Source organism: Thamnophis sirtalis, unplaced genomic scaffold (assembly GCF_051295495.1).
Source record: "Thamnophis sirtalis isolate CommonGarterSnake01/CBP01778 unplaced genomic scaffold, rThaSir2_p1.2 scaffold_11, whole genome shotgun sequence".
In the NCBI taxonomy this organism is placed as follows: domain Eukaryota; kingdom Metazoa; phylum Chordata; class Lepidosauria; order Squamata; family Natricidae; genus Thamnophis; species Thamnophis sirtalis.
The window spans coordinates 59,461,058-59,472,352 of NW_028261391.1; the positions used below are offsets into that span (position 1 = coordinate 59,461,058).

Consider the following 11,295-nt stretch of genomic DNA (forward strand, 5'->3'; position numbering starts at 1 on the left):
CCGCGCTCGACTAAACCGTGTCACTGATGTCATCAACAGGGCGACAACAGCCAGCACGGAGAAAGAAGGGCGCTTTAAATAGCGCTTTGAAAGCAAGCCGATTCAACTTAAGGTAAGGGTTAGGTTTAGGGTTAGGTTTAGGGTTAGGTTTAGGGTTAGGTTAAGGGTTAGGGTTAGGGTTAGGGTTAGGGTTAGGGTTAGGTTAAGGGTTAGGGTTAGGTTTAGGGTTAGGTTAAGGGTTAGGGTTAGGTTAAGGGTTAGGTTTAGGGTTAGGTTTAGGATTAGGATTAGGGGGGTTAGGTTTAGGTTTAGGGGTTAATTTTAGGTTTAGGCTTTACAGTGTGCTTCTGTCTCCACGCTGTTGTCGCCCTTTTGATGACGTCAGCGACGCGGTTTAGTCGGGCGCGGTTCAGTCGAGCGCGGTTTTGTTGGTGAACCAGTGCATCACGCACATCCATGTGGGTGATGACGGGGCCGTTCCAATCATACCGATTGGAATGGAATCTGGAACCCATCACTGGTACAATTGATTCGTGTTTAAGGAAAGAACAGTTTCGTGCCGTATTATCTGTGTTTGCTTAAACTTTCGCATCAGGCAAACAGCCTAATAAAAAGTAGAGGAATGAAAACGAACCTCCCGCTTACAAAGCCACGCTAGCCGCAATGCAGTTTGTGGCAGGTGCTGTCCTTTTCTGCCTCCAAGCAAACATTTTCATCAGCTGCCCCCTAAACCGGTCATGTAGCCAGGCGTAAAGGAAGGCATTTGTGCAAGCAGACATCATGGCAAACCAATGGCAAATCAGCTGGATAAGGTTGAAGTATTGCTTGTCTATCAGTCTGATCTCGACGTCTTTGATGACATTGAAGAGATGCAGCGGCAGCCAGCAAACTCCAAAGGCCGTGACCACCAAGACGAGCAGACGAAAAGTCTTCCTCCGCTTAACTCGGTCGCACTCAGCTTGGCTCTGGGTAACATTGCCAGGAACAACTCGGTTTTTCAGCTTGACTGAGATCCTCAGGTAGGAGACGGAGATGACCGTTAAGGGCAGGACATAGGTGAGGATGAGGGTGCTGTAGGCATAAGCTAAGCGATCCCTCTTCCTGTGGAACCAAAATTCTTCACAGATGGAGAAGTCCAGCTCTGGAAATTCTGCATGGTAAGTACGGACCAAGGCTGGGGCAGCTAGTATGCAACTCAACAGCCAAATGGCACCCAGGATATACACACAGATGGATATGGTCAGTCTCCTCCGCAGGGGATAAACCATGGCAAAGTACCTGTCTACCGCAATGACAGTCAATGTGAAAACGGACACAAATACGGTGACCGGCTGCATCAGGAACACAAAGTAACACATGAAGCGTCCGTAGATCCACCCTCTGGGTTCAAAGGCATACGCCAATGTCAGCGGCACACATGTGGCGCACATGAGCATGTCTGAGAATGCCAAGTTGCCCACCAGGAAATTGGTGACATTGTGCATTTTTTTAGTCTTGCAGATAACATAAATAAGGAGATAATTCCCAATGACGCCAACAAAGACCACCAGAGAGTAGCAAGGAATAATGAGAGGCTTGAAGAACTGGACAAGCTGGAGCCCCAGGAAGAGGCTGCTGGTGTTGTTCTGAATTGCAGAGAGAAGGTTCTGAGAGGTCAGATTTGCTGGCTCCATTGCCTTTCCCACTCTTACAATTTCCTTGCCAATAAAATTAATCTGGGCATACAAGCATGCTTGTATTGCCATTATATTTTTAAAAAATCGTCTTGGGATGATGGACAGATTTTACCTTAAGTTTGGCCACCTGACATTTGCACGTATTCATCTGCAAAAAAAAAAAAGACACAGCAGAGGTGAACTTTAGTAGACGCTTCATAGGAATAATAAGATACAATCAATCTGCCGGGACCTTTTCTTTCTTTCCACCATAAATCTAACTCTATCCCTTTAAAAGCATGCAGCTGAGAAAATCATTATTGCACTAAGAACTGTACTTACAGCTGTTCTCTCCAGAAGTCCGATGTCATTCTGCATCTTCTTCTTCTTAATCCCATTTGATTTCCAAATCCATAACCAGTTAGAGCTCCTTGTTAACAGCAAGAGGCAGGGAAAGAGGGAGGGAGGGAGGGAGAAAGCAAGATGAGTTTGGTGAATTAAAATACACAGATTGAAGGTTTTTAGCAGGCTTCCCTATATATACTCAAAATGAATTTGGGGAGAGGGATCTCTCTCCATTTGTTGTGTGCCTTCAGGAAAGTCTGTGGGTCTCTTTTCTCTCTTGGTTGGCAAGCCATCCCTGAGACACTTTTATCAACGATAACATCTGAGCTCAACCCGGTGCTGAGTGTCCTGCTTACAGCCCTGAAACAGACGGAGCTTTGGCACAGCTGACTTTTTAAAACAGGAATGTTGCTACAAGGATGAAGTAGTAAAAAAATATTATCACCACTAGAGGGACTCAGCTACATGGAGATCGAAAAATCTTTCCTGCACTTGTGGGTTATACTGAATCATATTTAACTATGGGTGTGCCGTGGGCGTTTGTTCATTCTGCCAGAGGCTTAGTAGTTGCATTAAGTGTGGAAAGTGAAGTCCCTCATCTGCTTAACTTCTATATCTCAGTGGTGGATTAAGGCTCATTGGTACCTACGCACTAACAAATCTTGGTGCCCCCCCTTCTTTGTACATATATACTGTACAAATCTTCATTGGTTTTTTCTTTCTTTCGCAACTTTGTGGTGCCCCCATGAGCCTGGTGCCCTAAGCCAGAGGTGGGCTCCTACCAGTTCGCACCTATTCGGTAGAACCGGTTCGTCAAATCTACCGAACCGGTTAGAAGGGGTTCCACCAGTGGACCCGGAAAGCAGGACACACCTACAGAAGTTCCAAAATGTTTTGAAGCCCACCACTGCCCTAAGCACATGCTTAGTCTGCTTAATGGTTAATATATCACTGTTATTACCTGCATTTATATGCCAAGGAATGAGCAATATTATGAGTTATGTTATGAATATCATAGACTGATATAGTCAGACTGAAAATTTCATTTCGGATAATCACTAAAGCACAGAGATTTAGTTACATGATGCCAGATAGTTTGGTATTTTATTTATTCTCTGCTCTCTTCTTTTGCTGTTTCTAGCATTCTTTGCTGGAAAATGATTCCATTACAATAAATATTCAAAGTGGGTTTTGTTATTCTAATGGCTTGTTCTGCATTTTCTCTTTCCAGAGTCCAGTGAGAGTGCTTAAATTATCTTCTCAGAGAATAGCCACACCAAAATCTATTTAGTTATCTTCAAATGTTGACCCTCAGAGGGAATAATTGAATAGCCCTCAAGTATAATCATATTCAGAGCTTTGCTGATTATCCCAAGATAACTTGCTTTGAATTTAAATTCCTTGTTTTGCATCTATAAATACCATCCGTTTGTTTTATTATTGTTCAGAGATTAACTCATACTTTGTATTGTTATGAATATAAGATCAGGGTTTATATACTGTATATACTCAAGTATAAGCCTAGTTTTTCAGCCCACTTTTTGAGCTGAAAAAAGCCGCCTCGGCTTATACTCGAGTCAGTGAAAAATTTGCCCGAAATGGAGGAGAAAAAGGGGCGGGGCCATGCCGCTGGGTGACGCTCGTGAATGGCCCAGCGCCCCTGAGTTTCCCCTCCCTCTGTGTCAGTTTGCCGCGCAGCGTGCACCGCACCATCCCCCCTCCTCATGTTCTAATGTAATGCAGGGCTATCTTACAATTCCCCTTCCTTCCCCTCCTGCCGCTCTGCAACGATGTCCCACCTCCTCCTTGTTATGGCAAGCAGCCACATAGCGATGTCCCACCTCCTCTGGTACAGTGATCCAATGGAATCACTGTGCCGTGTGTCATAGGAGGCGGGACATCATCATCACAGCGGGACATCAGCATCATGAGGTGAGTGAAGTATTTCATTGAATACACCGGTATTGTGTGATAATAATTTGTTATGCAGAGCAAATTTTTACAATGGCTACTGTATATTTAATGGGCACAGGCAGGCTGTATATGTTATTCAATGGGCAATGGCATTATTGGTATCTATTTTTATTTTTGAAATTTATCGGTAGCTGCTGAATTTCCCACCCTAGGCTTATACTCGAGTCAATAACTTTTCCAGTTTTTTGTGGTAAAATTAGGTGCCTCGGCTTATATTCGGGTCGGCCTATACTTGAGTATATACGGTAAACAAGATAAATAACTAACAAAAACACCTGAGATTGGAAAGCTTGGGTTATTTTTTCAGACTAATCAGTGAAATGTGGATGGCTCTGGTTTTAATAACTCCTGACAGGAGCATTAAAAATTATTATTTTTTGTTATAACCATGAAATTAAAGTTCTGCTCATTTTTTTAGAGAAACACGCAAAGATACTGGTATGTGTATGTTTTTCCCAGACCTAGCAAGGCACAATGTTTGAAAGAATTAAAATTTTGATTCATTATAAGTCAAAAGTTGTTATGAAACAGAACAAAATGACTAGTGTTTTTTTTTCAATTCCAATTCATCTTAAAATAGCGTTTTCACCAGAACTGAGTTGGTGGATTTATCAGCTGCAGGGTAAATATGAATAATAAATTCTCACCTAATGCTTGAGTAATTGAATGAATAGTAAAACTAATTCTGAAAACTTGAGGTGGAGTTCTCTTTTCAGGGAGGAGGCCATCAATCCAGAATTTAAAACTGATTTGTAAAGGTGTATACATAATTCGTTTCATCTTTTCAAGGTGATTAACCATGTACTGTATATACTCGAGTATAAGCCTAGTTTTTCAGCCCACTTTTTGGGCTGAAAAAAGCCGCCTCGGCTTATACTCGAGTCAGTGAAAAATTTGCCCGAAATGGAGGAGAAAAAGGGGCAGGGCCATGCCGCTGGGTGACGCTCGTGAATGGCCCAGCGCCCCTGAGTTTCCCCTCCTTCTGTGTCAGTTTGCTGCGCAGCGTGCACCGCACCATCCCCCCTCCTCACGTTCTAATGTAATGCAGGGCTATCTTACAATTCCCCTTCCTCCCCCTCCTGCCGCTCTGCAACAATGTCCCACCTCCTCCTTGTTATGGCAAGCAGCCACATAGTGATGTCCCACCTCCTCTGGTACAGTGATCCAATGATAGGAATCACTGCGCCATGTGTCATAGGAGGCGGGACATCATCATCACAGCGGGACATCAGCATCATGAGGTGAGTGAAGTATTTCATTGAATGCACCACTAGTTTACTGTTTTTCTTTGAAATAAATATTCAAAAACATTATTGGTATCTATTTTTATTTTTGAAATTTACCGGTAGCTGCTGCATTTCCCACCCTAGGCTTATACTCGAGTCAATAACTTTTCCAGTTTTTTGTGGTAAAATTAGGTGCCTCAGCTTATATTCGGGTCGGCCTATACTCGAGTATATACGGTAAATGTTAAAAGGTTCTTTGGAGCAGGAGCCTCTAACCTTGGCAACTTTAAGCCTGACGGACTTCAACTCCCAGAATTCCCCAATCAGCTTTGGAATGGAGGCTTCCTATGTTTCTGTTCAATATTAAGTCAGCACCTTCTTTCAGGAAAGATAATTGTGTAAGTTTGTTCACACAAAAGAAAGTGACACCTCAAAGACTAATATATTTATTGTGACTTAAATTTTATTTTACGGAGTCCTTCTACTTCATCGTATCCATGAAGCATTCTCCTTATTTGGGGAAATGTATTTGCACATAGATACAGATAGGAGAATGAAATTGTAAAGTCAAAGAAATAGAATGCCAAACTTGTGGATTGTGACAAATATATTAAAGTATAAAGTATGTAAAATAAATAGTGACAATTCACAGAGCTGACACGTATTATCTTTCTTAACAGTTTGAAGATGTTTTAATGTTGCATTCCCAAACCACTCACATAACATTTTACATTAGTTGAATGTATTTTAATATTCAGTTAACCATGTTGTATAGCTTCCAAAACTCGCATTTCTTGAGGTATGGATCTGATGAAGTGGGAGATGATTTCAGCGTTTCCAAGCAACTATAAATATTGAAAAGATTTAGCAGGAAAGATTTCAATGACTTATAGAAAAGAAAGGAGCTATAATAAGTACCACGAAATACAATTTTAACAGATGTACAGTGTTACTTATATAATGTACTGACCGTAATATCTGCAATGTTTTCAGTAAAACATTCACCATCCTTACAATGCAGCAAAATATTTTTATACATCAAGGAAAGAACAAATCTTACTGCCAGAGACTTTCACTGATACCAAAATGAATTTGTAAAAAATGCATTTTAATCTTATTTGCTCCCCACTGCCGGGTTTGCATATGAATATGTTCTTGGTTGTGTTGAGAAGGACAAGACAGATCTGGGGGTGGAGAGTGAAACATGTCATCAGTTTAGAGTCCATAAGAGATCCGAGTCTAATCTTCCTTGAATCCCCCTGACCTTTATTTAAAACAAATGGAGTGCTGACCATTATCCCCAAAATGCTTTCCAAAGGCAACTGGATTTCTTAGGGTTTTTTTTCTTGAAAATGTTTTGTTTTTCAACCAATAAGTTTCTTTGGGAGGAAAAAAAGAAAACTAAAAAGTCCAATTGCCTTCTGAAAAACACCTTTGGGCAGCCATGACCTGGACAACTGAGAATCTCTATAGAGGTTGGCTGACCATTAGTTAACCAGGTTCTTGTGCAGAGGGTTCAATAAATCATTTGTGCCGCAACCTTTGTGAATAGTCCTGATTCTTTGTGCCTGTATGTTTGTGTGTTTGTTTCACAGTGCCTGACATTTGTTTTGTTTTGCTTTGCTTTTTGTTAGTATCTACACAAAAATACTGTTGTTTTCAACACAGAACCCTTAAACTCTTGACAGCCATGAGACCAGGGGCATTTATTGATCAGATAACAACACTTACAGTTGCACTTTGCCCAGAGGGAACTACTCTCCTGGGCCAGACAAGTAATTTTTTAAGTTCTTCCCTAAAGCTATCGTGAAGCCAGGCATATATAAAGGGGTTATAACAAGCAGAACTCATAGCAAACCAATGGCAAACGAGTTGGATAAGGCTGAAATAATACGCATCAATTGCGTTGATGTTAATGTCTCGGATGAAGTTGAAGGCGTGAAGGGGAAGCCAGCAAACTCCAAAGACCACAACTACCATGACCAGCAAGCAGAAGGTCCTCTTCCTCCTGGCTCTGTCCCAGTCTGCCTGGTTTTTAGTGACACTCCCTGGCATCACCCTGTTTTTCAGTTTGATGGAGATCTTGATGTAGGAAATTAGGATGGCCAGCAAAGGGAAAAAATAAGTGATGAGGAGCAGGCACAAAGCATAGGTTTGTCTTTGGTGCTCTTGCTCCCCCCAGAACTCCTCACACAGGATGACGCCTTGCTTATCCAGCTCCACATAATAGGTATGTGCCATAGCTGGCAAGGCTAAGCAACAGGACAAAATCCAGATAAAGAGGATCATATAAGCACTAAGCTGAATGGAGACGCGGCGTCGCAGAGGGTGTATAATGACAATGTACCGGTCAATTGCAATGGTGACCAAGGTGAAGATGGAGACATAAACAGTCACCGGCTGCATGAAGTAGACAAAATAGCACATGGTGCTGCCAAAAATCCAGCCCCGTGGCTCAAACACATAGGCAAGAGTAAGTGGGACGCATGTGGTGCACATGGCCACATCAGAAAGGGCTAGGTTCCCAATGAGGAAGTTGGTGACGTTGTGCATCTTCTTGACATGCAAAATGACGTGGACCAGGAGGCAGTTGCCTACCATCCCAATAATGACCACACCTGTGTACAACAGGATGATCAGCAATTTTAGTTGCTGCAAGAGCTGCAAACCCTGGAAAAATACATTAGTTCCATTTGTAGCAGAGTTGAGGGCTGCTGCACTGGTGTTTGTAGGAAGGGTGCTAGAACCTTCAAATGATCCATACATTTTGGCCTGTAAGATAACAAAACACAGTTGTAAGTATGTTCTTTAGGCATCCAACTGAAGTTACATCCAAACATAACTAGTGAAAGAGGCACTAGGCTAGAAAGTGGGAAACCTTGAATTCTAGTCCCACTTAGCCATGGAAAAACAGTTGGTGTCTTTGGCCCAGTCACTCTATCTCAGCTCAACCTACCCCACAAGGTTGTTGTTGAGGGCACAATAGGAGAAGAAAGGTGTGTTTGATATGTTTGCAGTCTTGGGTGATTTGTAAAAATAAAATAATCCTAAATAAATAGAGCCGAGGTGGCGCAGTGGTTAAATGCAGCACTGCAGGCTACTTCAGCTGACTGCAGTTCTGCAGTTCGGCTGTTCAAATCTCACCGGCTCAGGGTTGACTCAGCCTTCCATCCTTCCGAGGTGGGTAAAATGAGGACCTGGATTGTTGTTGGGGGCGATATGCTGACTCTGTAAACCGCTTAGAGAGGGCTGAAAGCCCTATGAAGCGGTATATAAGTCTAACTGCTATTGCTATTGCTATAATCCACTTATTCTGATTGAGGATTCATGTTTCTAATTTGCATCTCATTTACATTTCCCAAATCTGCTTCTTCATATTATAAGATGTTCATTTTCAGCATCAGGAAAGGTATGTGTGCACGCAAACACATTCACCGACATCCATGTACATATATTTCGTTTTTATGATTTGTTTACTCATTTTAATGTTTTACTTTTTTTTTGTCAAAGAACAAAAGAAGAAGGGCAGCAAACAATTGTGAGAAAATGATAAAGGAAATATATATATTCGGATTGCTAGCTTTCCAATCACAATATAAAATTAATATGCACACAGATTCACATGCCATGATTTCTGACTTCTAAGCATGTAAATGGACACATATTTTAAAGCACGCTTCAGCCCTTCTACTATTTAATGTTACCCATGAGATTAATTCCAGCCCTTCCTCCCTTACCACTCAATCTGAATGTAGATTGTTGTCCTTCCACGCAGCCTGTTGTTTGGAAGAGTGAAATGTGTTTCAGAATCAAAAAGGAAGTGTCAGAGAAATACGGGTGACTGGTAAATTTTGACTTTGACCGTATCTGTGACTTAATTCAGCCCCAGCAATTCCTTATGGCCCCCAACAGATAAATGTTTTAAAATCAATTGTTAAGAAGAAGCAATTTTCAACATTGAAGGTATGGCAGATAGAAACCATTCAGGAGAGACCAATGGAACACCTTTTAGATTCAGAAGTGTGTGTCTGTGTATGTCTCTGTATGCGTGTGTGTGTGTGAGAGAGAGGGGGGGAGGGAGAGAGAGAGAGAGAGAGAGATTTTCAGAAATATTTATGCGTCAAAGATCTCCTTGTCAGTTACTTTTGATTTCCTTTTGCCATTTTTGTAATGTACTTGATGAAAGATAAAAAATTCTAGAAGAAAATTACAGTATGCCTACATGTTGCAAAACCATAAACATTAAAGTATTTAATGTTAAAATCACCCGTGTTGTATCTATTCAGACAATGTAATTGTTAACTGATGCTTCTTGATTCTCTTCCCCCATAATTTTCTTTTTTAAACTGATCTTTTCACAGCCTACATACTGATATCCCCTTCAGATTACCATATCCATGTTCCCACATCCTACCGAGTGAAATAGTTAAGGCAATATGTAAATAGATAGCCTGTAGATCTACTTCTATTTCTGGATCTTTTTATGAATAGACATGCAAACTGCACATCTGGGAACAACTCACTTAAAATCAAATTGCACAATAAAATCAGAGGTATGAAATTATTTTTGAAAATCTAACTGCACCTGGTAGAGATTGGGCTCAAATTTATAATGCTTTCAGATAAGTTTTTTTTTAAAGTTACTGCAGGCAACAGAATGCTAGAAAAAATGCAGGTTACAACAAAGCATATAAATGTGTTTTTAGAGAGTCAAATGAAGCAAGGCAATATATGATTTATCAATTAAATATTCCCAAGAAATATTTATGGGCACTCCAGAGGTCATAATGAACTGCAATATACTTAGTCATAATAAGCATGCAGCTGACAGAGAAATCTATAGTAACAAAAACCTAACTGAACATCAGAAAAAGGATTCAAAACATCTCATTTCTCCCCTACCGTTACTAAGGTAAGCTGTCCTATTCGTAGCGAAGGGAAAAGAGTCCTGGAGCTGGTATCATTGTCTTCCTGAATCAATATGCTGTGCCTGGCTTGAAAACAAACCAAACTGTTTGAACAAGAGTTTAAAGGGACAGAGATCAATTTTGCTGGCGTGGCATGGCCCGCACTGACTCCTCTCCCCACTTTTCCCTCTTCTAATTCACATATTAAGACTAGATTGAAGGGATGCCCCAAAGGCAAGACTTACCCACTTTATTCATTTGAGTTTAATGTTTGCTTTAAAAAGGGAAAGATGAAGTAAAGGCAAAAAAAAACACCCATCATTAATTGATGCTCAAGATGCACACTTCTCATTGTTCTTTTCCTCAAAATTCTTCAATTGGTCTATTGGGAGACCTGCAAATGTTCAGCAATATTTACTTCGCATCCTTAAAACATTTAGCATACTAAGAAGGTAATAAGCAGCATGCCTGGCTTGTCAAGAAGGCCATGCCCTGGTTTATTTTTAGTATCAAATCAATCTTTATTGATTAGCCCTTGGGCCATATCAAAACACCAAGTTCCAGAGACAAAAACTACAGTTTGAAATGAGATTGAAACAGACCACAATTTAAAATGTAAATGGAATAAAATACAATTTTAAAAAATAGTCAGAATAGAATGCAATAATTTAAGAAACAAATTAAATATGCTTAAAATTATATTACAATGTCACCCCTACGTCTACCCCGTCAAGTGGTCTTTCCTACAATCTACCACGTTCTGCGGCACCAAATTTGTCCTTATTTCCATCAGCTTTACAGTAAATTTGGCAATCCATTTCACCAACTGCAAATTAGTACCTAACAAACGATGTTGCAAAAAAGCGCTCTTTAGACTTAGGGGTACTGGTATAAAAGATCCTACCCAACTGGTGTTCCCCCAAATCTGAGTACAAGGGGCAATCAAAAATTACATGGGACATTGTTTCAACTTCCCCCGTCCCACATAAACAGACTCTTTCACTTGCAGGGATCCCCTTATCCCTGCCCCAAAGCATATTTGTTTGAAGTTGGTCCAATCTCAATTTGGAAAAAAAAATCTCCTGATGACAGGAGATAAAGGAGAAGTTAAACATTTTTCTATTTTAAAAATTTGTTTGTTTACTGATAACCAGGGGCAAACTTTTGCTGCTGTCACTTGTGCAATGT

The 11,295-nt window shown here is 40.8% G+C and overlaps 2 protein-coding genes across 2 annotated transcripts; both read right to left on the bottom strand.

The window, feature by feature from the left end:
- Positions 1-641: 641 nt before the first annotated feature.
- LOC106556206 (prolactin-releasing peptide receptor) lies at positions 642-1,673 on the bottom strand. The gene has a single exon (XM_014075194.2). The coding sequence runs from the start codon at positions 1,671-1,673 to the stop codon at positions 642-644; it is 1,032 nt and encodes a 343-aa protein (XP_013930669.2).
- A 4,947-nt stretch (positions 1,674-6,620) lies between these two features.
- Positions 6,621-8,085, bottom strand: LOC106556207 (prolactin-releasing peptide receptor-like). The gene has a single exon (XM_014075195.2). The coding sequence runs from the start codon at positions 7,964-7,966 to the stop codon at positions 6,914-6,916; it is 1,053 nt and encodes a 350-aa protein (XP_013930670.2). The 5' UTR covers positions 7,967-8,085; the 3' UTR covers positions 6,621-6,913.
- Positions 8,086-11,295: the final 3,210 nt, after the last annotated feature.

Coding starts and splice junctions, on each gene's coding strand:
- LOC106556206 (XM_014075194.2), bottom strand. CDS start 1,673: ATGGAGCCAGCAAATCTGACCTCTCAGAACCTTCTCTCTGCAATTCAG.
- LOC106556207 (XM_014075195.2), bottom strand. CDS start 7,966: ATGTATGGATCATTTGAAGGTTCTAGCACCCTTCCTACAAACACCAGT.